This window comes from Mustela putorius, unplaced genomic scaffold, assembly GCF_011764305.1.
Source record: "Mustela putorius furo isolate JIRA1106 unplaced genomic scaffold, ASM1176430v1.1 tig00537227_pilon_pilon_pilon, whole genome shotgun sequence".
Lineage (NCBI taxonomy): Eukaryota > Metazoa > Chordata > Mammalia > Carnivora > Mustelidae > Mustela > Mustela putorius.
In genome coordinates this window covers 5,424,351-5,448,966 of record NW_025422368.1, presented here as the reverse complement: position 1 = coordinate 5,448,966, position 24,616 = coordinate 5,424,351, and the positions used below count along the sequence as shown (strand labels likewise).

Sequence of the window (24,616 nt, the reverse complement as noted above, 5' to 3'; positions counted from 1 at the left end):
TAATACGGCAAGTTGAGGAACTAAATATAAGAGTGTAGACTAGCTCAGACCAAATAACTATGTAAGATTTTTCAGAAATAATTTTCATATGCCCCAAGGTAAGTTTTTTTAAAAGCCAGCCACGCAGGGGCGCCTGGGTGGCTCAGCTGGTTAAGCATCCGACTCTTGATTTCTGCTCAGGTCCAGTCTTAGGGTTGTGGGATTGAGCTGGATATAGAGCCTGCTTGAGATTTTCTATCCCCCCTCTGTCTGCCCCTTCCCCAGCTCATGCATACTCTCTTAAAAAACAAAACAAGGGGCGCCTGGGTGACTCAGTGGGTTAAAGCCTCTATCCTTCCGCTCAGGGTCCTGGGATCGAGCCCCGCATCAGGCTCTCTGCTCAGCAGGGAGCCTGCTTCCTCCCCCTTCTCTCTCTGCCTGCCTCTCCACCTACTTGTGATCTCTGCCTGTTAAATAAATAAAATATTAAAACAAAAACAAAAACAAAAACAAGCCAGCCACTCAGTAAGGTAATTTTAGCTGGGTCTATATCCCAATAATGTCAGTAAACACCAAGTGAGTACCTGATTCTTAGAACAGTAACCTGTTTCTCTCAATTTTCATCCATTTCCCTGACAATGAAGCATTGCATAAGCCTTAATGTACATAAGAACATCTGGAAATATTTTGATAATCTGAATATTCACTAAATGGAAAACTGTCCTGAGATGAATACTACCATTGGCAATTTTGCCAAGACCTCAACTACAGAGAAGTCTGGATTAGGAAGACTGTTTTTCTATGGCTAAAAGAAAATAGAATTAAAAGAGAAAACGTCTCAGACTCATTTATCACAATCTTTTAAGTGTTAACTGGTAGTCTCTGTATGGGACATACAGGTATCTCCCTAAACGTGTCTTCAACCAAATTCTTTGTTTGGTAATATCCATACTTTTATCTGCTCAGTATTTTTTGTTACTATTATGCATATTTAATTTTTTCTTAACACATAAAGCCATAAAATATAGGCACTCCATTCCCAGCAGGCACAGAAAGGAAAAATTGGGAGTCTAAGAACCTTTAGAATCAGACCTGAAAATTTCCTTACTTAGCTTATGAATTCAGGGAATTGGGGATAGAGTCACTAAAGAAGTTGAGACAGTAGAAGAGGGTTGAAGCACTTTTAATCACAGAAGAGTAAACAATAGTATAAACCATTAACGGCTCACCCAGTGGCTGTTGCCTTCTGCTAGCCCTCAGCGCACCCTCTGCCAAACCCCCCTCCCTGCGTACCATTTAGTAAAGAGCAGGGCATCAGTAGCTGTCCCTGTAATTACCAGGTGGTAGGAAGAGCATCTAGTTAGAGGCCACGAAAAATCTCAGTCATCTCATCCACAGTTGTGTTTCTGTACAACTTCATGTCAAATATTCCAGCTCCAAGGAGGAACAGTACAGAAACCTGGAGCTGAACTTAACCGTTCCTTTCAGATGGCCAGAGCTTCGAGAGCCATGAACAACAAGGGAGGGGAGAGCCCAGAGCCAGCATTATCAAGATGCAGCCAAATCTGGGATTGAGGTGGGTTCAAAGGGGGGGGGGCGTGAGGCCCAGTGGCCCTAGTCTTGAATTGTGCCCCAACCCAGGAAATGAAACTCGTGCACATGAACAAATGCATATGCACACATACATACACGTGCATGGGTGCGCACGCACATGTACACACACACACACACACACACACAGCAAATAACATTACTGAAGGAACCTGGCTATTAAATACAAAATGGCAAAGTTTTTTTTAAAAAAGTGAAAAATATTTGCTTCTTTGATTCTCCTCAGTGCCCTGCAGACCCCCTTGTCACAAGTGTGTAGACGTGGGGAGGCCTGAGGAGTAGGCTGCCTGTGGCCCTATGAGTCCATGTGTGCTGTGGTCCCCACACCAGCCACCTTACTCTTCAGCCCAGTAGCTGCTTCCCATATGACCATTCACCCGATTGGCGCCATTGCTGGAGCTGCTGTCACAGGGGCTTTTTGTGTTGGTGGTCACGTCTTCTTCCTCCGAGCTGCTTTCCACGTCACTGCGGTCATCCTTAGACACCTGGGTGGGATGGGGCCAGAGGTAGAGAAGATGAGGACAGAACTTATCTGCTACTGTAAGGCAGATTCCAGCCCACAGAGCCCATATTTTGGCCCTGCTCCCTCCGTGGCCCATTTTTCTGGTGGCACCTGACTCAAAATACTGTCCGGGCCATGGCTACAGCTGTGAATATCCTTTGCTTCTTTCTTGATTTCTCCCTCATCATCTTTGTTCCCTATGGGACAAGAAGTTGGGAAAGGGGTGTCTCTCAGGATCAGCCCGAGAGAGAGAGCTGAAGTCATTCACTGAATCCGCGTGGACTCCAGGCGCTCTTTTGCCTCTCCCACCTCAAACACTAGAAAAGACCAATACAAACAACACAGGTGGCTGTCATCATTGCCTCTATCTTCTGGCGGTAGTGACCACTGGAGTTACTCATATTGGTCATCCTGACTTTTGTTTATCCCTAGAGCTGATCCATAACTAGGCCTTTTTCAGTCATTCTACTGGACTCAGTACCCTATGACACCAAAGTATTTCCAGTTCTCTACCATGGACCATAGAAAGTAAAGAAGACAAACCCAGTGAGACCTGCCAGACTTCTGATCTCCAGAACTGAAAGTCTGGGGTGTTTTAATTTATATTTTATAATATAAATAATGGGGTTTTTAGATTTATATTTTATTTAAGTAAGCTCTGCACCGAGTGTGGGGCTTGAATTCATGACCCTGAGATTAAGAGTCGCATGTTCTACTGACTGAGCCAGCCAGGGGCACCTCAAGGTGTTTGTTAAAAGAAGAAAAATTAAAGGAGAGAAGGGAGTGAGAAGGGAACAGAGCTATAAATGCCGTTGCCAAGGAGTGGGGCACTTGCTTTGGTTAGCTCTAAGACTGGCTTATTGCAGCTGTTACCTCTGAACACAAGCAAATGATTACCTGACCTTTAGGAAATTTCTACCAGAGGGCAGAGTCTATTTAGATTTGAGGTAAAGGGAGGCTCAAAGAAGGGAAAAAATAAGAGTAGATTCAACTCTTGCCTCCATTTAGGAACAAGAATCTGGCAAACTGAGCTCCAGTCAACAGTGGCCTCACAGGGTCAGGAGAGAGGCATGCTCAGAGACAACACGGGGAACAGGAAGGAAAGCAGGAAGGAAGAGAGACACGTTCAAACCGACATGCTTTACTGAACGCCAGAAGCACAGATACACTTACATGCAAGAGATGAAACTGTCCAGCTCCCACCAGGCATAGGAAAAAAGAAGGAGGTGAGAAAAGAGTGGAGAGTACAGAGTCTGGGTATAATCCTTCCTGGATAGGTCACCTGGTCAGGAAAGAAAAGCAGGGGAGAAGAGAGATGTCTGGTAGCCCAGAAGCTACAGCAGGATGCATAGACACGCTGAGCAAGTTCTAAAACCAATTGCAGCCATAAGGAACAGGGACACAACAGATCATATATGCCTGGGTTACATGCCATCTCCCTTTCCCAGACTCAGTGTCTCCCCTGGCAGAGCCCCTCCCCCTCGGCACTCTGTATTGCTGAAGGCTGCATCCCGAGCCCACTGGCAAATCCCAGCCAGACTGCTTCCGAACCTCCTCACTCTAGCTATGAGTGTGATCATTAAATGACCCCTCTGTGTATTCTTGGTCTCTCGGCACAAGGTGGGTATTTGAAATCCTAATTACCCATCTCATTCAGGATCACCACTTGATACAACAGTGGGATGAAGCAAGTACTTAGCCCCACATCTCGGAACACCACAGTGTGGTCATCTTGCGATGGCTTGTGAACTATCATGCCATTCTTAGGCAGTCAAACATTGCTGCTTTCAAACAGCTTATAGTTTAGAGCTCTAAACTAAACTCTAAACCTTTGAGAAAAGGTTTCCATGCTAGAAAACCAAAAATATGAAATACACTGAAGCAGGGTGGTGAGGGGTAGGAAGGGGTTGAGGCCATCTCGAAACACAATACTGTTCATTATTTAACCATAGTCATTCCCAAGAGACAGGAGGAAGGCAGATCCTTTCTCCTAAATCTGTCTTTTTTTTTTTTTTTTTTTTTTTTTTAAATAATCTCTGCACTCCATGTGGGGCCCCAACTCACAACCCAGAGATCAAGAGTCACATGCTCTACTGACTAAGCCAGTCAGGTGCCCCTCCAAGTCATGTCTAACAGCTTAAACACTTAGAGAAAAGTCAAAAACTCTGGAGTCCTAAGCTTTCTGCTTTCTTGGGTCTACTTGAGTACTGCGGCTCACTAAGCTAGATAGAGAAGGTCTACTAAGTAATGTCTATCTTGTTATCCAGCCCCAAAGAAAGAAGCCATCTTTCCTCCTCACCTTTCCTCGGATCAAAGCTTTGAAAGCAATTCGTACAATTAGGTAGGACCAGATGATATGAAGAACCTGCAGGATCAGGAGAAGGCCATTGAAGAGCCACCAGGAGGGATAAGGCCCGATCATCTCCCAACTCTCAAAGAAGGTCGTGTTCAGAATCCTAGAAGAGGAGGCCAGTGGTGAGATTCTTTTTTTTTTTTTTTTTTTAAAGATTTTATTTATTTATTTGACAGAGAGAGAGATCACAAATAGGCAGAGAGACAGACAGAGAGAGAGATGAGGAGAAGCAGGCTCCCTGCTGAGCAGAGAGCCCAATGTGGGACTCGATCCCAGGCCCCTGGGATCATGACCTGAGCCGAAGGCAGAGGCTTAACCCACTGAGCCACCCAGGCGCCCCAAGTGGTGAGATTCTAAAGTCAAAGCCAGGTGGACAGGAATGAAGCTCAGTTCCCTAGGAAGCAGAACCCAGTAAGCTTTTTCTCTCTCTGTTCTAACAGTTGAAATGCCAGGGATATTCATCCACAGTGAAAAAATATAAAGAAAGGGGGCCTATGAAGTTTTTGATCTTAGGAGGCAAGGAAAGATAGGTAAGTCTCAGGAACTGATGGGTTAAGTCGTATCATTAATCGTTTCAAATATGAATCGTCTCACAAAACTGGGGCAGCAGTTTTAATCATAATCGTAACCATTACTCAGGCCCTTAGGCACAGACAGGACAGTTGGTAGTTGATTCCCTCAGACGAAAGAGAATCCCCAACCTACAGTCATTGGCTTTGTACAGAGCAGTGAGGGTGGAAGTGAGAGTGGTGTGTGTGTTGGTTACAATGCGGGAGGCCAGAAGAACAGGAAAATAAGAAGAGAATTTTGCAGTCAGTGCAAAAGATGCAAAGGAATTACTTAGGCATAAAAGGAGGGCTATTCCTCAGAGGAGTCTGGAAAGCCACAGGCAAGTGAGCTGGATATTCTCAGCCTGGATCACATCTTCCTAGAAATACTGTGCAAGGGAAGTAAGGTCCTGGGAGAGTCTATCGGTCAGGTTAGGCCCAGGATAAGGCAGGGCAATAGGGTGTCTGGTGGCCTGTTCCCTAAACTGGCAAAAGGTATCATTAGCTACATACTGACCGCAGCTCCATGGCCCTAACACTTACCAGAATGGGTAGATTCCTAGACGAGTGACCACAAAAACAGCACTGAAGATCACAAAAAGGGTGTCACAGAGACGCTGATATTTGGCATAATTGGCCAGTTTGGCTGCCTGTAGAAAGGAAGAGAAGAACTGAGTTGGGGGTGGGGGAAGAAAAGAACTGAGCTGGGGAGAAAGCCAGTTCTCTGACACAAAGGAGGGAAAAGAGGAATATTGAGGAAACAAAGGTTGGACAGGGGTGGTTTACCTCCAGCAAGAAGTCTGAGGCATCATGTAAACACATGATCAGAGTCCCCACCCGAACCATGTTGTTGATGTAGGAAAAGGTGATGAGCCCAATGGTGGCCAAGTGATGCACAAACATGATCAGGAAGTCCTACGATGGAACAGAAACAGCAGAGGCGGGTAAAGGCAAGGCCATAGAGGTTCTATTTTGTTTAAACACTCCCTTATGAAGCACCCTAGCATTCGACCCAAAACTCTACACCAGTAACTGACCTATAATCTATGTTAATATAGCTCCAAGCATGGAAAATAACCATTCTGTTTGGAAGTTGCAGAATATGTACACCATGTATGCTGACCTGACACTTGGAAATAATTTCCCAGGTGGTAATCAGACCTATAAGCAGTATCTTTGAGATTCTAAGACTGTTCAGATGAAGGAAATTTCAACCAAAGGGACCTAACAGGAGAGGTCTGTGGGGGGTGAAGCTAAACTGTTCTAAAAAGTTGCAAAGAGGGGCGCCTGGGTGGCTCAGTGGGTTAAGCTGCTGCCTTTGGCTCAGGTCATGATCTCGGGGTCCTGGGATCAGTGCCTGTCTGCCTGCTTGTGATCTCTGTCTGTCAAATAAATAAATAAAATCTTAAAAAAAAAAAAAGTTGCAGGGCGCCTGGGTGGCTCAGTGGGTTAAGCTACTGCCTTCGGCTCAGGTCATGATCTCAGGGTCCTGGGATCGAGTCCCACATCGGGCTCTCTGCTCAGCAGGGAGCCTGCTTCCTCCTCTCTCTCTCTGCCTGTCTCTCTGCCTACTTGTGATCTCTGTCTGTCAAATAAATAAATAAAATCTTTAAAAAAAAAAAAAAGTTGCAGAGAAATACTAAATAATCTATCTTAACTGTAAGCAACTTCTGCTTTCAGATTTAAAGCTCTAGTTCAAATGCCAAGTTAAACTTGGAAAAAATCTCTAAATACCTGTTATCAGACATATCTAATACTTTTCAACCCACTGAGGGACAGAGGATGGGAGAAGGCAGGTGAATTTGGGTCAGAGAAACAGGGATGAGAAGTCTGTGCTCTCTCCACATAGATATAATGGTAGGTTGTAGTTCTTGAGCTGGATGGGTTAACAGGTATATGTTCCAGTATGTTTTAAAAGCCACATATATATTATGAACCTTTTTATATGTGTCGTGTTTTAAAATAAATTTTTAATAAAGGGACCTGTGTTTCCTGACCATTGGAGAGTGAAGGGCATCTGAACTGAGTACCGAGCTTCTGGATTATACAAAAACTAAGAACCCAGATTAGTGTCAATCCATTCCCATAAATACTAACCCTGGTTTTCCTTACCAAAGGTAATCATGAGTTAGTGACAGATTAACGTTAGAGCTGCTGGAACCACATTATGTCAGGTGCATACCAATAAAAAGTGAAGATTCTGTCCTTTCTGTCTGTGTATAAAAAACTTAAGTCATTTCTAACTTTGTCACTGTGTAGGCAAGTCAACTCACTTCCCTGAATCTCTGTTTCCTAAACAAGAGCAAGAAAACAGTAAACTAAGTCATCTAAAACCCCTTCCAGTTGACATTCTTTGAGTAGCTGGAGTTACCAAGAAGGAAGAACAGAGAAAGAGCAAGGATCTCTGATGTAAATCAAAAGCCAGATCTTGCTTTTTTGAAAGCAGGCCTCTTCCTGGATGAGGCCTTGCTATCCCCAAGTTCTGACTAGTTTCCAGAACTTTATACATGTAAGAACCTTAGAGAAAACTAAGGAAAAGGGTATGCTTTTTAGCTGGTTAACTGTTCTTATCCTGGGCTGCCCAGAATGCTTCAGATACACTTACTTCATCTTTGGTTAAGTCTCATTTCTGAGAGCATTATCAAGACCTAACAGTCTCATCAAACCTACTTTCTCCCTCTTTTGTGGTCCCAGGCAGGCCAGAAAATCCAGAATAGCAATCATGGTGGCCGCTAGAAAGGAGGAGGATGCAATAAATTAGCATGGAGGGAGGCAGTGTCCTTACCTTCCGTTTAATGTCTATAAACTGAGAAAACATAAGAGACCAATAGAAGGCCAATTCCATGATGTAATAGTAATAAAGCCCACTTGTGAGAGGCTGGAAAAGAGAAAGTAGTTAGAATACCAGCTAGTCAAAAATTCATTCCATCTTCACAACTTCCTGTTTCAGAGGACCAATACCCAAAATTATTAGACACCCTTCTTCCCCATCATCTTCTAAGATCTGTACTAGCTGACAGGCTTTGGATTAGTGTGGAGAATTAAACCTCTTCTCTGCCCCTTCACATACACATTTTCAGCTCACATCTTTAGAAATGATCAGATAGCGTTAACACACAAAATAGCACAATCAAATCAGTATGTCTAGAACTCTGGACAATTAGTGCTGATTTTCAGGGGATTGAAGACACTCAAGTCTTTTCTTCTATCCTGTTAGCAGCCCCTGACATTTTTCTAGTAATAGGTTAGAACCAAGATACTTTTAAGGGGACTCCAAGTTACCCTTGATTCAAAAAGATCACCTGAATCAGAAAGCATCTCATTAAGTGCCAGGAAGCTGCTTTTCTTTCCACCCCAATTAGTGTGAATATAATAGGGAATCTGGAACAAAAAGATGGCTGGATTTCACTGTTATGGGGGGCCCCAGAAATAGATACCCTGAATATATGACTCAAAGAGACTCAGCCCCTAATCCCTCCAGAATACCAAGAAGACATGCCATCTGCCCTGAGACTGCCCTGCCTACTGTACCTTCCACACATAGATAAGGCCCCTGTCTTGAAAGCGCTCAGACCATACCTGATATGGATAGCCACGCCAGCACTGTTGGATGTCCCAGAACCAAGGTGACTAAGAGAAAACAGATAATCCAGGTTAGCCTTTAGGATTCAACCCTGGCTTACCTATAAATCCCTTTCTCTATACTAGGAGCACAAGAGAGATGGGGAAGAAAAGGGAATTCTTGACGGAACCGATGGGTCCTGAAAGGCTCAATAAATGGGTAGGTTTTTCTTCTAAATCAAGATAGTGTTATTACAAAGAGAAAAACCATACTTGGAGGTAAATGAGAGTATGGAGAGCTCTAGGATAGTTTTTGGAAATATCAACATCTAGGATATGGGAAATAGGGAAGCAGGATGACAATGATTCCGTCTGACAACGGAGAGAGAGCTCCATGCCGAAGATTAAAAAGTCAAAAATAATTATCTCTGTTGGAGTTTCAATTATGTTCTTTAAGGAATTTGTCTATTTCATCTAAGTTGTTGAATTTATTACTATGAAATTGTTCATAATATTGTCATTATCCTTCCAACATCAACAGGATCTATAGTGAGAGCCCCTTTTTCTCCCGGACATCGATCATTTGTTTTCTCTTTTTTATTCTAGAAGTTTAACAGCTTTAATTAAACCTTAAAAAGAACCAACTTTTGGCCTTATCAGTTTTCTCCATTGTTTGTTTAATGCCTATTTCATTAATTTTTTAAAAATTTAAATTCAAGTAATTAATATATAATGTATTATTTGTTACAGGAGTATAGGTCTATGATAGATATTTCATTAATTTTTTATCTTTTTTTGGTTATTTCTTTCCTTTAACTTACTTTGCTCTTCTTTCTCCAGATCTTTTTTTTTTTTTTTAAAGATTTTTGTTTATTTATCTGACAGAGATCACAAGTAGGCAGTGAGGCAGGCGGGGTGGAGGGGAGAGCAGGCTCCCCGCCAAGCAGAGAGCCCTATTTGGGGCTCGATCCCAGGACCCTGAGATCATGACCTAATCTGAAGGCAGAGGCTTTATTAACCCACTGAGCCACCCAGGTGGCCCTCTTTCTCCAGATCTTAAAAGCTTATATCATTGATTTTAAAGCTTCCTTCTTTTCTAATATAAGCATTTAAAGCTATAAATTTCCCTCTAAGCATGCTTTAGCTGCATCCCACAAGTTTTGGTAGACTGGGTTTTCAGCATAATTCCATTAAATATTTTCTAATTTCCCTTGTGATTTCTTCTTTAATTCATGGGTCATTTTCAAAAGTTTAACTTGCAAATATTTTCTTGATATCTTAATATTATTGATTTTTAGCTAAATTCCATTATGGGCAGAGAACATACCTTATAAGATTTCAAAACTTTAAAATTTACTGGGACTTATTTTATGGCCTAGCATGTGGTCTGTCTTAATTCACATTCCATGTGCACTTGAAAATTATATATATTCTTCAGCTGTTGGCATAGTGTTCTCTAAATGTCAATTAGGTCAAACTGATTGTATTGTACAAATTTACATCCTTAGTAATTTTTTATCTAATGACTTGGTCAATTATGAAAGAAGAGTATTAAAATCACCAACAATGGTATGGATTTGTCCAGTCCATTCCTTCAGTTCTGCCTCTTTTTACTTCATGTATTTTGAAGCCTCAGTTATAACATTTAGAGGAAAATAGTGTGGTATAGTGAAAAACAAAAAACAAAAACCAACCACCATGGAATTGGGAATCAAAAAGCTTGAAATTTGGGGTGCCTAGGTGGCTCAGTCGTTAAGCATCTACCTTCCGCTCAGGTCATGATCCCAGGGTCCTAGGATGGAGCCCCATATGGGGCTCTCTGCTTGGTGGGAAGCCTGCTTCTCCCACTTCCCCTGCTTGTGTTCACTCTCTCACTGTAACTCTGTCAAATAAATAAAATATTAAAAAAAAAAAAAAAAAAAAAAAGCCCTGAAATTCTTCACCTCTAATAATTAACTAAAAAGCAGGAATACTACCAGTTTTATCCACTTTAAAGGGTTACTGATTCCATTTCTACAACTGTCTCCTCCTTAGAAGAACGGGATTTTTGTCAAATGATTTACAGAGCATCACAGACTATGCTGATTAATCAATACTATACCTATACTACACTATTACAATTAGTACTATTATCTCCCCTAAATAAGGGGAGAAACAGTAAAGTTAAGAAGTTATTGAAGTCAGACACCAGACAGAAGACCATCTATTAGCATATACACCTGGGCCATAGGCATTATAGGAAAAATAAAAGGGGAGGAGGAAAATAAAGAGCTAATGGTATTTAACTTCTATCTCTAAACACATAGGCATGATTAGAATCCAGTAGCACACCACAGACAGTTTAGACTTACCGACCAGAGAAATTTAATTCCGTAGCAGAATATAGATAAATAGAAAGTGAATCTCCACCTGGGTGGGCAAAGAAGAGAAGTTAGATGAATATTCACTCAAAAGAAAGTCTTTTGAGGCTGAGGAAGTCAAGACAGCAGACTTGGAGCTCAGACAATTATGGGTGAGAAATAAGGTTAGTTCCCAGAGGGGCATCTGGCTGGCTCAGTCAGTACAGCATGCAACTCTTGATCTCAGAATTTTAAGTGTGAGCACCACATCAGCCATAGAGTTTACTTTAAAAAAACAGTAATAATAAATAAATAAAATCTTAAAAAAAAAAAAAAAAAAAAAAAGAGAAGTTCCTAAATAGGGATGAATACTGTTACCTAAAAAGCCAAAATGATAGAGACATCTTCCAGCTCTGTTTAAAAGACTTCCACAAGTGTATACTGGCTTTCAATCAACTTTTCTTCCATACACTCCCTAATGATAGTGCCTAATATTTTTTTTGCATGACAGTGATGAATTGTATTCTATATCCAGAGGATAATTAGTAAAACCCCAGTGAAATAAAGTATAGTATATCCAGAAAGGGGATGTTTCCCACCAAAATATCATTTTAGAGCAAGCTGGTACTATCTCTGCCAAGGTGTACAAGGGTGTGCCTATCTACCTACATGAATGCAGTTAGAGGAATGCCCTCCCAGTCTGTTTGGGAAAAGGGAACAAAATGGAACTACAACATTTAGCTTAGTGGTAAGCATATTCAAGACACTAATGGTGACCAGTCTTCCAGTTCTCTTCTTTCCTGCCTATAATAATTTGAGTTAGCCTCTACATCCACTGACTACTGTCCTACCAAAAGAAAACCTCAGTCCGGTCACACCCTACCCTTCTCCTCACTCCCCACCTCCCTATGCACACCTACATGCTTTCACAGAACTTTGTGAGCGTTGGAGGCTTGTCCTGATTCCTCCGATGACGAAACCAGCATTGGATCTTTCGGACATCCCAGTCCAGTTGCTTTGACAGGCCTTCCAGCCTCTTCTCATCAGGATACTGTAGATGTATGACCAGAGTCAGAACATCCCTTTTTCTTTGATCCTCTCATTAAATCCCTCTGACTAGCTGAGTGGCAGAGGGGTGATAACTACAGCAGTTTAAGGGATGTTTGTCTTTCTAGATTTCATCCCCAAACTCATTTTTAGTAAGAAGTCCTATTTTACATGAGCAAAGACCTTTACCTTTATATACTTCCTTCTCTGGTCGTCTCCCTCCAGCCCAAGTTGAGTGAAAAAAGCTATTAAAAATCCAAGCTGCACAGGCTATTGGTACCCTTCCTATCTTGATTATGCAACTGGATAATGATGGAAGCTGGAGCAGGGATAAATAAAATCAAGATGTGTCTGGGAAAGGCAGGACTGTGGTGGCTAGTAGGCCTAAAATTCAAATGTATGTAAACTTGACTTATTTAAGGGATAGTGACCCAAAGATATTCCCCCTGACAGGATAAAGCTCTCCTTTTAGTTATATGGACTACCCATCCTATCCCTACCCTTGGAGATACCTGCTCTCCACCCTCCCCTTCCCTGTGGAGCAACCCCTCACATGACTCGTCTTCTGTTTCTTTGCCACTTACCTTGGTAATAGATATGAACACCTTTTCAAGGATGGCATTGGGTTGGGCCGGATAGGGACCACTGTCCTGGATGCCAACATGAAGTGCACAGGGTTTGGCAATAAACCTGTAATAAGAAAAATCCAAAGCCATTTCTAAATATGGTTTGCTAAGCACAAAGGAAAGATCCTGATTAGGGGACTGATGGGAGGCAAAAGGGAAAACACTTGGCTGGGAACTAGGACTTGTTGATTTGGTCCTGGATTCTTGCCACTGACTCACTTGAGAAGTGACCTGTTGATGAAATATTAGAATGTTAAGCTCTCTTTCCATTATTCTCTGGCTTCCCTAATCACATCTTGAGCTTTAGAGTCAGAAAGACCTAAGTCAAACCTATCATTTTATCTACCAGTCTACCACTTACTGCCTATAGGAACCTCTCAAAATCCATTTTTTTCATCTATAAGATGAAGACAACATCAACATCCTTGCTACTCGATATAAGGGCCACAGGCCAAAAACACAATTAGTTTTTCCTATAAGCCTTTTGGAAATGTAGAATCTCAGACTCCATCCCAGACCTGCAAAATCAGAATCTGCAGTAACAGGATTGTCTGGCGTTCTTCATATGCCCATAAAAAATGTTAGCAGCACTGGTCTACTTTATAAAACCTATGTAAGGTATTCAATGAGACAATGTATCATGAAGACCATGGCACAAATGAGATTCTTTTTTTTTTTTTTTAATTTTATTTATTTATTTGACAGACAGAGATCACAAGTAGGCAGAGAGGCAGGCAAAGAGAGAGAGAGGAGGAAGCAGGCTCCCTGCTGAGCAGAGAGCCCGATGCGGGGCTCGATCCCAGGACCCTGAGACCATGACCTGAGCCGAAAGCAGAGGCCTTAACCCACTGAGCCACCCAGGCGCCCCACAAATGAGATTCTTGATAAACAGTAGATTTCCTTACATCAGAAGATCAAGAAGATCTTAATTGGAGGGCCCTGGAGAACTGAGACTGAGCTCTTCCTAAATACAAATATCCTACATCTCCCTCACCTTCCTGGCTAATCAAAAGGTTATGTAAATACTTAGAACTTTCAGTAGCCTGGAAGAAAGGAAATTGGGAAGGGTGAGAAATAAATTACCTATTAATATTCAGTTCTATTCCCAAATCTACCACTAATAAGCCATATAAACTTAGTCAAGTCACTTAACTCTTGGGTCTTGGTTTCATCATCTAGAAGAAGTAATAAGGTGATCCCTAAGATTTTTTTTCTACATCTATGATTCCATGGTATTATCACTGATTGTACTTAGTTTTTAACGTGTAGATCTTTGAAAATTAAGGAACTGTTCTTTGGTTCTTCAAGAAAGATCTCTGTAAGGGCACTCTGTAAGGGCTCAGTTGATCACTCTTGATCTCAAGGTTGTTAGCTCAGGACCCATGTTGGGCACAGAGTTTACTCTAAAAAGAAAAAAAATCTTAGGAAAATAAAAAAGAGGGGTGTCTCAGTGGGTTGGTCGGTTAAGCATCTGACTCTTGCTCTCAGATTGTGAGTTCAAGCCCCGTGTTGGGCTCCACACAGGGCATAGAGACTACTGAAAGAAAGAGAGGAGAGAGAGAGAGAGAGAGCGTGGGAGCTCTCTTTTTCACAACGATAAACTTCTGTGAGCATTAGCTCTAGGAAAGGCTCATGTAATCATTTTCAGGATAAGTCAAAATCAGTTTTAAGTTCTCTTAGCACGTTAAGGAGTACGAAGATGAAAATGAGACTGGGAGGCATACAATGGAGTGCTCTTGACCTATTTTCTTGATCTGCATTTGAATCCAGAATTTATCTCTAAGGGAGGGACTGAGAATAAGAAACTATTATCTTCCTCTGTGAGAACTTTTTTTTTTACCCTTATCATCAAAGTTACTGAGCCATGGAGAAATATTTATTCAGAGCACAAAGTCAGCCACATCTGTAGTCTATTCTCCCCTTTCACACAGGTGGTGCAAAAGTTTCATTCGAAGGCCAACACTAGTAGATACTTTAATTTCTATTTCCTGGTATATTATTCTGTGTACAAATATTTTAGCACCCCACTCACGTTTAAACTCCTTATGAACACAGAATATACAGGGAATATTGCTTTTGCATTTACCAAGGTTCTGTGTCTGTGCTCAGTAAATGCTCTGTAACTGACAAGTGAGAGGTCTTACAAATCCTACCACTGCTCTTTTGGAACTCCAGAGGAGTAATTAAGGCAGTCATTCTTTGCTTTTGAGTTTGTGCTATATGAGATGAAAGCACTGTCATCTCTCATCTACATTAATTACAAGAAGAGGTACATCCAATAACAAAAACAGCCTTTCCAATTCCTACCCTTGCTCCCTGATCCAGGGCTCTTTCTCAATTCAGAAGCAGTCAGGTGATTAAAAGGCCTCGAGTTAGAGTTTACCAGCTACAGGACTTGGTGAGTTACTCACCTATTGGAGGGAGATAAAATCTACTTCACAGGGTTATTTTAAAAATGAAATGACATGCTTCATGCCTCACCCAGTACCTGATATTTAGTAAACATTCATTAAAAGGCAGCTGCTGTTCTTCTTCTTATTATTTTTTAAGGCAGCTATTATTATTTTTACCAGAACAGTTCAGTCTGGGTTCTCACTGATGGGTGTCTTTGGCATAAGGCAAGAAGAATTAAGAAATCTTATTTCATACAACAGGGACAGGTTTGTACCCTGCTCACCTGGGTGAAGCCAAGATAATTTTTTTATTATCTGGACCTTGGAGTGGACTTAATATCCTAGAGCTGTAATTAGCTCATATCCTGACCTTATTAGTTCACAGAGTGCAATGAAAGATAAAGTCACTGACATCCAGTCAGTTATACAACTACAGACCCTAAGAAAATTTATCTATTTGACAAATACTTGTGGAGCACCTATATTGTGCTACAGTGTGAAGCACAAAACCATAAATAGGGGCTTACGATTGCAAAAGAATTTTTTTCTGATAAAAGTTAAATATATAGATTTATTTAGGTTCCTAATGAATCACCTTAATGAAGAAAATTGAAATTAGGTCTTCATCATTTCTGTTAGATAAGCACTTATCAAAGCATGACATAGAGACTCCTAGGGTTTCAGAGATACTTTCAAGAGGTCTATAAGGTCCAAACACTCTCGTAACAAGTCTATAACTTCAGAATCATTCTTTTCTCTCTCATTCTCTCATGAGTGCACAGTGGAATTTTCCACAGGTTACATGACATTGCAATAGACTGAATGCAGAGGCTGACATGGGAATACAGCTGCCAAGTACAAATGAGACTTACAAAAATGTAAAATAATACGATTCTTATCATAATTTTTTGTTTTGTTTTGTATACGTGCTGCTGAAGCAAGCACACATTTGCTTTGTTTTGGAAAATATTTTTCATGAGACATCAGTTATATTACCAATATAATCAATTTGTCATTTATTTATTTATTTATTTATTTTTAAAATGTATTTATTTGACAGAGATCACAAGCAGGCAGGCAGAGAGAGAGAGAGGAGGAAGCAGGCTCCCCGCTGAGGGGGGAGCCCGATGCGGGACTCGATCCCAGGACCCTGAGATCATGACCTGAGCCGAAGGCAGAGGCTTTAACCCACTGAGCCACCCAGGCACCCCTCAATTTGTCATTTATAAATGAATTAATAAAAATTATTTGTTTTAAATTTCCATTTTAATTTTTAAAGCAGCCCATGTTGGTAGCTGTTCTCCATATAAACATAAACTCTCTCAGATCCTTACTAATTTTCAGAGTGTAAAAGATCCCTGACATCATAGTTTGAAAATTGCTATGCTGGATGACAATGAGAAATCAAATTTACCTTGTGTTTTTTTTTTTGTCCTCCCCAGGATCAATCTGTTGCCCAAGTTTTAAAATAATTTAAAGACCAGACTTCCCCTTGCCTGCAGGTCTGAATTAGTAGGCATTCAGTGGCCTATAATGAATGGTAAGCTACTCCTATCTACCTGCCACTCCAGGAACACAAGTCTAGTGACCCAACCTGATTATAACATTTCTGTTCTGCTTTGTAGACATCATTTCATTCTGCCCTTTTCCTGCCCTGCAGCTACATGGCAGTGGCTGAATGAGGTCTGAGTTTATTAAGATGAATTACTTAATACTTTGCTTTTTCATACCAAAGACGGGAGCTCTGCTAACAATTCTATTTTCCTGATTCACTGCAACATCACTGGTGGACATATACTATAAACAAATATATTTTAAAGTACAGATCAAGCTTCTTAACTGGTGTATCATGGCAAGTAATATATTTGGGCTATATTTACCCCGAGATACTGCTCTTAGCTCTCAGGCTGATCCATGGGGCCTGTGGTAGCTAGGTAACCTTAGTCTGTAGCCTCTGGTCTCATATACCTCAATGTGCAATACACAAAATATTTTCTATATGTGCAGCAACATTATTAGGTTGGGAAGCAGTGGCTCAGATAAATTTCTGGAAAAATATAAAGTGTCAGAATTTATATATAAAAAAAGAAAAATAACCATCAAAGAAATCAAAATAGGGAATGAAGGGGAAAATACAATAAAAAGAGAAATGTCGGGACGCCTGGGTGGCTCAGTTGGTTAAGCAGCTGCCTTCGGCTCAGGTCATGATCCCAGCATCCTGGGATCGAGTCCCACATCGGGCTCCTTGCTCCGCAGGGAGCCTGCTTCTCCCTCTGACTCTGCCTTCCACTCTGTCTGCCTGTGCTCGCTCTCACTCTCTCTCTCTTACAAATAAATAAATAAAATCTTAAAAAAAAAAAAAAAAAAAAAAGAGAGAAATGTCTTATACAGACTGATGAGGATGGTATACATTAGGTAATGAGTGACAATATCTGAACCTGAATGTTACCCACCCCCCCACACACATACGTGGGAAGAGAGATAAGGTTTTTTTTTTTAAAGATTTTACTTATTTATTTTAAAGAGCACAAGTTGGGGTGGGGGAGAGGCGGAAGCAGGCTCCCTGCTGAGCAGGGAGCCTGATGTGGGGCTTCATTTCAGGACTCTGGGATCATGACCTGAGCCTAAGGCAGATGCTTAACTGACTCAGCCAACAAGGCACCCACTCCTGTCCTTTTTAAAGATTTTATTTATTTTAGAGAGAGACTAAGATGTTTAAATATTCTTTTTTTTTTTAAGATTTTATTTATTTATTTGACAGACAGAGATCACAAGTAGGCAGAGAAATAGGCAGAAAGAGAGGAGGAAGCAGGCTCCCTACTGAGCAGAGAGCCAGATGAGGGCTTGATCTCAGGACGCTGGAGTCATGATCTGAGCTGAAGGCAGAGGCTTTAACCCACTGAGCCACCCAGGCACCCCTTAAATAAAGATTCTTAAGGCCAGAGAAAGCCTGTTTAGAGAATTTAATCCTTAGGTACACAAGCAGCATTCAAAAATCTTGCCCCAAGACATATGTACCCCCAAGAAGCAAATGCAGAGTCCCACAGAAAACAGATTCCGAAATTCCCTTCCCTTTGCAACTGAATTCTTTTTTTTTTTTTTTTTAAAGATTTTATTTATTTATTTGACAGTAGATGGAGAGGCAGGCAGAGAGAGAGAGAGAGAGAGAGGGAAGCAGGCTCCCTGCTGAGCAGAGAGCCCGATGCGGGACTCGATCCCAGGACCCTGAGATCATGACCTGAACTGAAGGCAGCGGCTTAACCCACTGAGCCATCCAGGCGCCCCTGCAACTGAATTCTTAATAAACCAATCACATTAAAAATTTGAGTGGCTTCTGTAGGATGGAAAGAGGGGAAAGTAAAAAAAGACATTCAGGCAGCTGGAGCAGGATGTATTAAAGCAAAGATAAGAAACAAAATATGCTTAGAGAACTATGCAATGTACAAATTTGGGGCTGGCAACAGGGGCAGGAGAAAAAGCTATACACCAGATCACAGGTGCCTTGTATGTTATGCTAAGCGTGAACTTTATCCTCTGTAGAGTCATTGGAGGGTTTTAGGCTGAGGTGGAGAAGAGATAGATTTGTGTATTAAAAAAGGAGTGTCATCAATTAAAGGCCACTGTAAAAACTCCATGCTGTAAGTGATAAAGCACTGAACTAAGGCTATAGAAATGGAAAGGAAAGGATTGATTCCAGAGATGCTGAGGAGGTAAAACTAATAGCACCTGGTGACTGAAGAGATGTAGAAGGCAAAATAAAGAGTTAAGTGTTCCCTATTTCTGGCTTGGGAGACTTGATTATGGTGTCTCAACCAAGTAGAACGTAAGGTAAGAAAGCAAATTTGGGAGTAATAGATGAATTGTGTTATGCTGAATTTGAAGTGCCTATGGGAACATTGAAATGGAAGTGTCTAGTAGGCAAATAAACTTGGAAAGGGGCTTAACTCTCTCTCTCTCTCTCTCTCTCTCTCTCTCTCGGACCTGAGAAAGAAAAAACAAAGAGCAAGAGAATGAGAATATAGGGGGTAGCTAAAATTGTGGCGGTGCATGTGATTGCAACAAGAAAGGAACACAAATTGAGAAGAAAACCAAGGTCAGGATCCTGAGAAATACTAGCGTAAAAGGTGCAGTTAGAGGCCACGAAGGCCAGGGGTAGAGTTGTATCAAATGAGGCAGAGATCAAGACAAGGATTTCAATATCCACTAATTTGGCAACTTGGAGATCTGTGGTAACCTTCACCAAAGAAATTCCAGAAGAATAAAGACTCTAGAGAGGGTATATAAGGAAGAAGAAGGAAGTGGAAATAACTGATTCTTAAACATCTTGACTGAGAAGGGAATCCCTTCAATTTCTGGCATCAGAGTCACTCTATAAACTAAGATTCCTGTGCTTCATATCCATTCTCTTCCTGATCAGAAATTTCATTCTATTTATTCTTTTTTTTTTCTCTCTCTCTCTATCATCTTCAGCCTCACTATCTCTTTCTTCTTGTCCGAACTTAAACACACTCAAGTTCTTTTCATCTTTAAACAGCTCTCCCTGCCCCTCATACCCTCTGGCACTCTCTCACCTCTGACTATGAAGTTCTTGGAAAAAGTTCTCTCCTCAAGCCTTCTCTTCTAACTCCCACTCATTCCTAGCATTCATCCCCCTCTCATCTGGTCTCTGTCCCTACACTCCATTGGCACTGCTCTTGCCAAAGCTGTCAACAAGCTCCCTACTGTGAAATCAAAAGGATGCTTTTCAGTCCTCTATCTTATCTGACCACTCGGCATTATTCTACGTTACTGACCCTGCCCTCCCTCTTGAAATGCTCTTCTCTTAGCTTCCTTACTGCCATACTCTTCCTAGTTTTCTCCCTCTATCTCTCTGGCAGAACTAGACTGCTTGGTATACACTGCTAGTTGAGTCACCTAGACATGCTATTTAACTTTCTCTATGCTCCCATTTTCTCACCCCGTAAAATAAGGATAAACTAACATCCACCTACTTCATAAAGTTACTATGAGGACTCAACAACGCTTAGCACTCAGAACAGTGCCTGGGACCAAGTAAGTACTTATTAAATGCTAACTACTGATATTATCAAATACTATAAAGCTGTCATACCTCTTGTCTTCTGTTGGGCTTCTCCCCCCCCCACAACCCCTGCCTTTGCTAAAACATGCTGTTTCCTCAGAGTTCTATGCAGGTTCTTTTCTTACTCTACACACTCACCCTGCTTGATCTTATTCAATTACAGCAGGAAGTCTCAAAGTATAGTCTATAGACCCCACAGGGTCCCTGAGATATTCTCTAGAGGCCCACAAAGCAAAAACCATTTTTGAAATAAAATTTCCTTTGTTACTGTGCTGAAATTTGCAATGATAGTGCACAGCAATGGAAGGTAAAATTTACAGTGCTTGAGAATAAATCAAGGCAGTGGCAGCAAACTGTAGTAGTAGTTTTTGTGTTCTTCCTTGCTATATGTCCTCTTAGTTATTTATTTTTAAGCCAGTTCACTTAAGAATGTCCTCATTGAAGCAATACAAATGATTGATTTTAATAAATATCAGCCTTTGAGTGTATTTTAAAAAAGCATTCTGTGATCAAATGGGAAGTACACAGAAAGCACTTTTGCTGGACACCAAAGTATACAGTTATCTTAAGGAAACACTAGTTCAACTGAGTTCTGTGCTCAAATGAATCACTTTCTTCACAGAATACCACTTCTACCTGAAAGAATGGCCAACAGACAAACCAAGGTTATTTGGATCTGTGTTTCAGGAAACATTTTATTGAAAATGAATAAAATTAAGCTTTTCATGACCCCCCCCCAAAAAACTAGGAAAAACAAAAACAACTAGTGCCAATGATAAAATTCAAGCTTTCAAGTGAAAATTAGAATTTTGGAGAACTTATATCTACCTTTGAGCTTGACAACTTCCCAGTGCTTCAAGCTTTCATAAGACTGGTTCTGATGAGATTTAACTAATATGATTTTTTTAATATTATATAAAGGAATGTACTGACATTTGGGAGATCTATATAACACTATAACACAATGAATCAGTATTTTTCTTTTTTCTTAATTGAAGTACTTTTATTTTATGTACAAAGAGTTAGCATGAGGGGCGCCTGGGTAGCTCAGTGGGTTAAGCCCGCTGCCTTCTGCTCAGGTCATGATCTCAGGGTCCTGGGATCGAGTCCCGCATGGGGCTCTCTGCTCAGCAGGGAGCCTGCTTCTCTCTCTCTCTCTCTCTGCCTCTCCATCTACTTGTGATCTCTGTCAAAAAAATAAAATCTTTAAAAAAAAAAAAAGAGTTAGCATGAAAGTAAGTATCTTAGATATCTGCAGTTAAGGTAGAAGACCCATTCAAGAAGTTCACTTAATCCAACTTACTTAAGCCTATATCCTTCACAGACTGATGGAAACAATGGTGGCACATACTAAGACTGTATTTTCAGATCATACCACGCTAGTTTGAGCAGATGTGGCAAGCATGAGAACTTTTTTTAAAAAATATTTTTATTTATTTAAGAGAGAGCAAGACAGCAGCAGAGGGAGATGGAGGGAGAGAAGCAGGCTCTCCACTGAGTAGGGAGCCTTATGTGGGGCTTGATCCCAAAACCCTGGGATCATGACCTGAGCTGAAGGCAGATACTTAACCAAGTCACCCAGGTACCCCAGGGATGAGAACTCTTGCCAGATTTCCTCAGATGACTCCAATAGAGCTATTGGTAACCCATCTTGCTCTCTTGGATGCAACGAGGCAAAGTGACCAATTCTTGACAGCCATTCAAAATTTAAGACAGACTAATTGATTTTAACATGAATGAAAAGTTCATTGATAGGGTTTCAGATTTCACAATGCAACCAACATTTAAGAAACTACTACTTAGAGACATGTGGGTGGCTCAGTCAGTTAAGCATCTGGCTCCTGGTCTCAGCTCAGGTCTTGATCTTAGGGTTGTGAATACAAGCCCTATGTTGGGCTCCCCATTGGGTGTGGAGCCCAATTTTTTAAAAAAGAGAAAAGAAACTACTACTTGTGTTGTGGTATTGTATCAAAGAAAAACTACTTCTCCTTTCCAATGACATATTTGTGTGAGGCCAGCTTTTATTTATTTATTTTTATAAATTTTTTTTTTTAAAAAGATTTTATTTATTTATTTGACAGACAGAGATCACAAGTAGGCAGAGAGAGAAGGAAGCAGGTTCCCTGCTGAGCAGAGAGCCCGATGTGGGGCTCGATCCCCGGACCCTGGGATCATGACCTGAGCCGAAGGCAGAGGCTTTAACCCACTGAGCCACCCAGGTGCCCCCCAGCTTTTATTTATATACTTCAACCAAGAGATTGAATCACAATAGATTGAATGCAGAAGTCAGAAAGAAGAATCCAAAAGAATCCAACTATCTTCTATTAAAGCCAGACATGAAAGAGATTGTTTTCTCTAAATATTTTTGAAAATGATTACTTTTATAAAATGTTATCCACATTAACATGTAACATGGCTTACTGTTACTTTTTTTTTTTTTTTTTAAGATTTTGCTTATTTGAGAGATAGAGTGAGTGAGAGAGAGCAAGCACACGAGCAGGGGAAGAGGAAGAGGGAGAAGCAGACTCCCCACTAAGCAGGTAGCCTGATGCAGAGCTTGATCCTAGGGCCCCGGGATCATGACCTAAGCCGAAGGCAGATGCCTAACTGAATGAGCCCCGCAGGTGCCCCTATTACTGTTACTCTTAATGAAATAAAAAGTACATTTCTTAAATTTATCAACTTTCTTTTTTTTTTTCTTTAGATTTTACTTACTTACTTGCCAGAGAGAGAGAGAATGAGCACAAGCAGGGGGAGTAGCAGGCAGAGGCAGAAGCAGACTTCCTGCTGAGCAAGGAGCTGGATGCTGGACTGATCCCAGGATCCTGGATCATGACCTGAGCCGAAGGCAGATGCTTAATTGGGACACCACCCAGGTGTCCCTCAACTTTACTTTCAAATATGGAAAAACTAATAGGAATAAGGGATGCTCAATAAATTTTAAGAATGAAAAAGAATGCTGAGAGCAAAAATTACTAAATTATACTAATACTATTCATTTGTGTGCTGATAACTCCCAACCATACATTATTTTGTATATCCCTTATACATATGCACCCACGTCAGGGTATTTTCCTGAGTAAATTCTTTAATACACACACACACACGAAGATTTTATTTATTTGACCGAGAAAGACACAGCAAGAGAGAAAATACAAACAAGGGGAGTGTGAGAGAGAAGCAGGCCTCCTGCCAAGCAGGGAGCCCAACATGGGGCTCAATCTCAGGACCCTGGGACCATGACCTAAGCCGAAGGTAGACCCCTAACAACCGGCACACCCAGATGCCCCTATCTGTTATATTTTTAAAGATTTTATTTTTAAGTAATGTCTACACCCAACATGGGGCTTGAACTCACAGGCCCAAGATTAATAGTTGCATGCTCAACCAACTGAGGCAGCCAGGCACCCTTCTGAGTAAATTCTTGAGGACAGAATTTGCTGTCTACCAACAACATGTGCTATACACATTTGTTGTACTTACATGTATATTTTTTGCAGTTTCTTTGATGACTATTTTTTTTAATTGACAAGTTTGTTCTTTTTTTTTTTTTTAAGATTTTATTTATTTATCAGAGAGTGTGCACAAGCAGGGGGAGCAGCAGGCAGAGGGAGAAACAGGCTCCCCACGGAGCAGGGAGCCTGATACAGGACTCTATCCTAGGAATCTGGGATCATGACCTGAGCTGAAGGCAGAAGCTTAACCGATTGAGCCACCCAGGCATCCCTGGCAAATCTGTTCTTAAAGCAGGAGCAGATGAAAAAGAAAAAGACCTCTATGATATATATTACCCTAAACCATGGCAAGGCATGCACTGGGATTAATAGCAGACTATTCTTCCCTCCTTCTCCCACTTTCATCAAAGTTATCTTCACTTACGCCTATAACAGGGCCTTAGAGTATTATGATGACTAATACCTGTGTAATCTGATGTAACCTACCAGGTAGTGTGATGAGAAGGATCACATTGTATGTTTCTTCTTTAAGCAAATACATTAAGTTGTATAGGCACTTGCCCATTTATTATTATTTTTTAAAGATTTTATTTATTTATTTGACACAGAGAGAGAGAGAGATCACAGGTAGGCAGAGAGGCAGGCAGAGAGAGAGGGGGAAGCAGGCTCCCCGCTGAGCAGAGAACCTGACGTGGGGCTTCATTCCAGGACTCTGGGATCATGTCCTGAGCCGAAGGCAGAGGCTTTAACCCACTGAGCCACCCAGGCGCCCCTCACTTAACCATTTAAAATAGATAAATTATGTGTAAAGCTGGGGTACCTGGGTGGCGCAGTCCGTTAAGCATCTGCCTCTTGATTTTGGCCCAGGTCATGATCTCAGGGTTGTGAGATTGAGGCCACGCACGCCCACACCCCGCCCTACCTTGCCCGGCTGTGGGCTGGGTTAAGTATTGGGCTTACAGCTGGCTTAAGATTCTCTTTCTTCCTCTTCCCCTGCCCCGCCCCCTCCCTTAAAAATTTAATAAAAAATTAAAAAGATAAATATCTGTAATGAAAGAAATGTGTGTATATAGTTGGAAAGGGAGAAATTCTTTAGCAATGAGAGTCTTAGGGACCGCTCGC

The 24,616-nt window shown here is 41.2% G+C and overlaps 1 protein-coding gene and 2 long non-coding RNA genes across 6 annotated transcripts in view; 2 read left to right on the top strand and 1 right to left on the bottom strand.

The window, feature by feature from the left end:
- Nucleotides 1–1,146: 1,146 nt before the first annotated feature.
- Nucleotides 1,147–24,616, bottom strand: part of CERS5 (ceramide synthase 5) — a 30,117-nt gene continuing 6,647 nt past the window's right edge. The window contains exons 2-11 of one of the 3 annotated variants that reach the window (XM_045072998.1): nt 12,525–12,630; nt 11,814–11,944; nt 10,906–10,963; nt 8,573–8,623; nt 7,779–7,871; nt 5,780–5,908; nt 5,537–5,643; nt 4,392–4,548; nt 3,266–3,374; nt 1,933–2,075 (exon numbers count right to left, since the gene is read on the bottom strand). In XM_045072998.1, the coding sequence (XP_044928933.1) occupies nt 2,068–2,075; nt 3,266–3,374; nt 4,392–4,548; nt 5,537–5,643; nt 5,780–5,908; nt 7,779–7,871; nt 8,573–8,623; nt 10,906–10,963; nt 11,814–11,944; nt 12,525–12,630 (949 nt within the window). In that variant the 3' untranslated portion in view covers nt 1,933–2,067. Of the gene's footprint in view, nt 2,076–3,265; nt 3,375–4,391; nt 4,549–5,536; nt 5,644–5,779; nt 5,909–7,778; nt 7,872–8,572; nt 8,624–10,905; nt 10,964–11,813; nt 11,945–12,524; nt 12,631–24,616 lie in introns of all 3 variants that reach the window. The other 2 variants (XM_045072997.1, XM_045072999.1) reach the window with 2 other exon arrangements.
- On the top strand, nt 1,467–22,795 carry LOC106004329. 2 transcript variants are annotated; one of them, XR_006604626.1, is made up of 4 exons: nt 1,467–1,555; nt 4,360–4,567; nt 8,702–8,774; nt 22,744–22,782. It is a non-coding gene; the product is annotated as an uncharacterized LOC106004329 (long non-coding RNA). The 2 variants fall into 2 exon arrangements; XR_006604627.1 differs by lacking the exon at nt 8,702–8,774 and having other exon boundaries at nt 22,744–22,795.
- On the top strand, nt 16,193–17,068 carry LOC123389955. The gene is made up of 2 exons (XR_006604628.1): nt 16,193–16,499; nt 16,585–17,068. It is a non-coding gene; the product is annotated as an uncharacterized LOC123389955 (long non-coding RNA).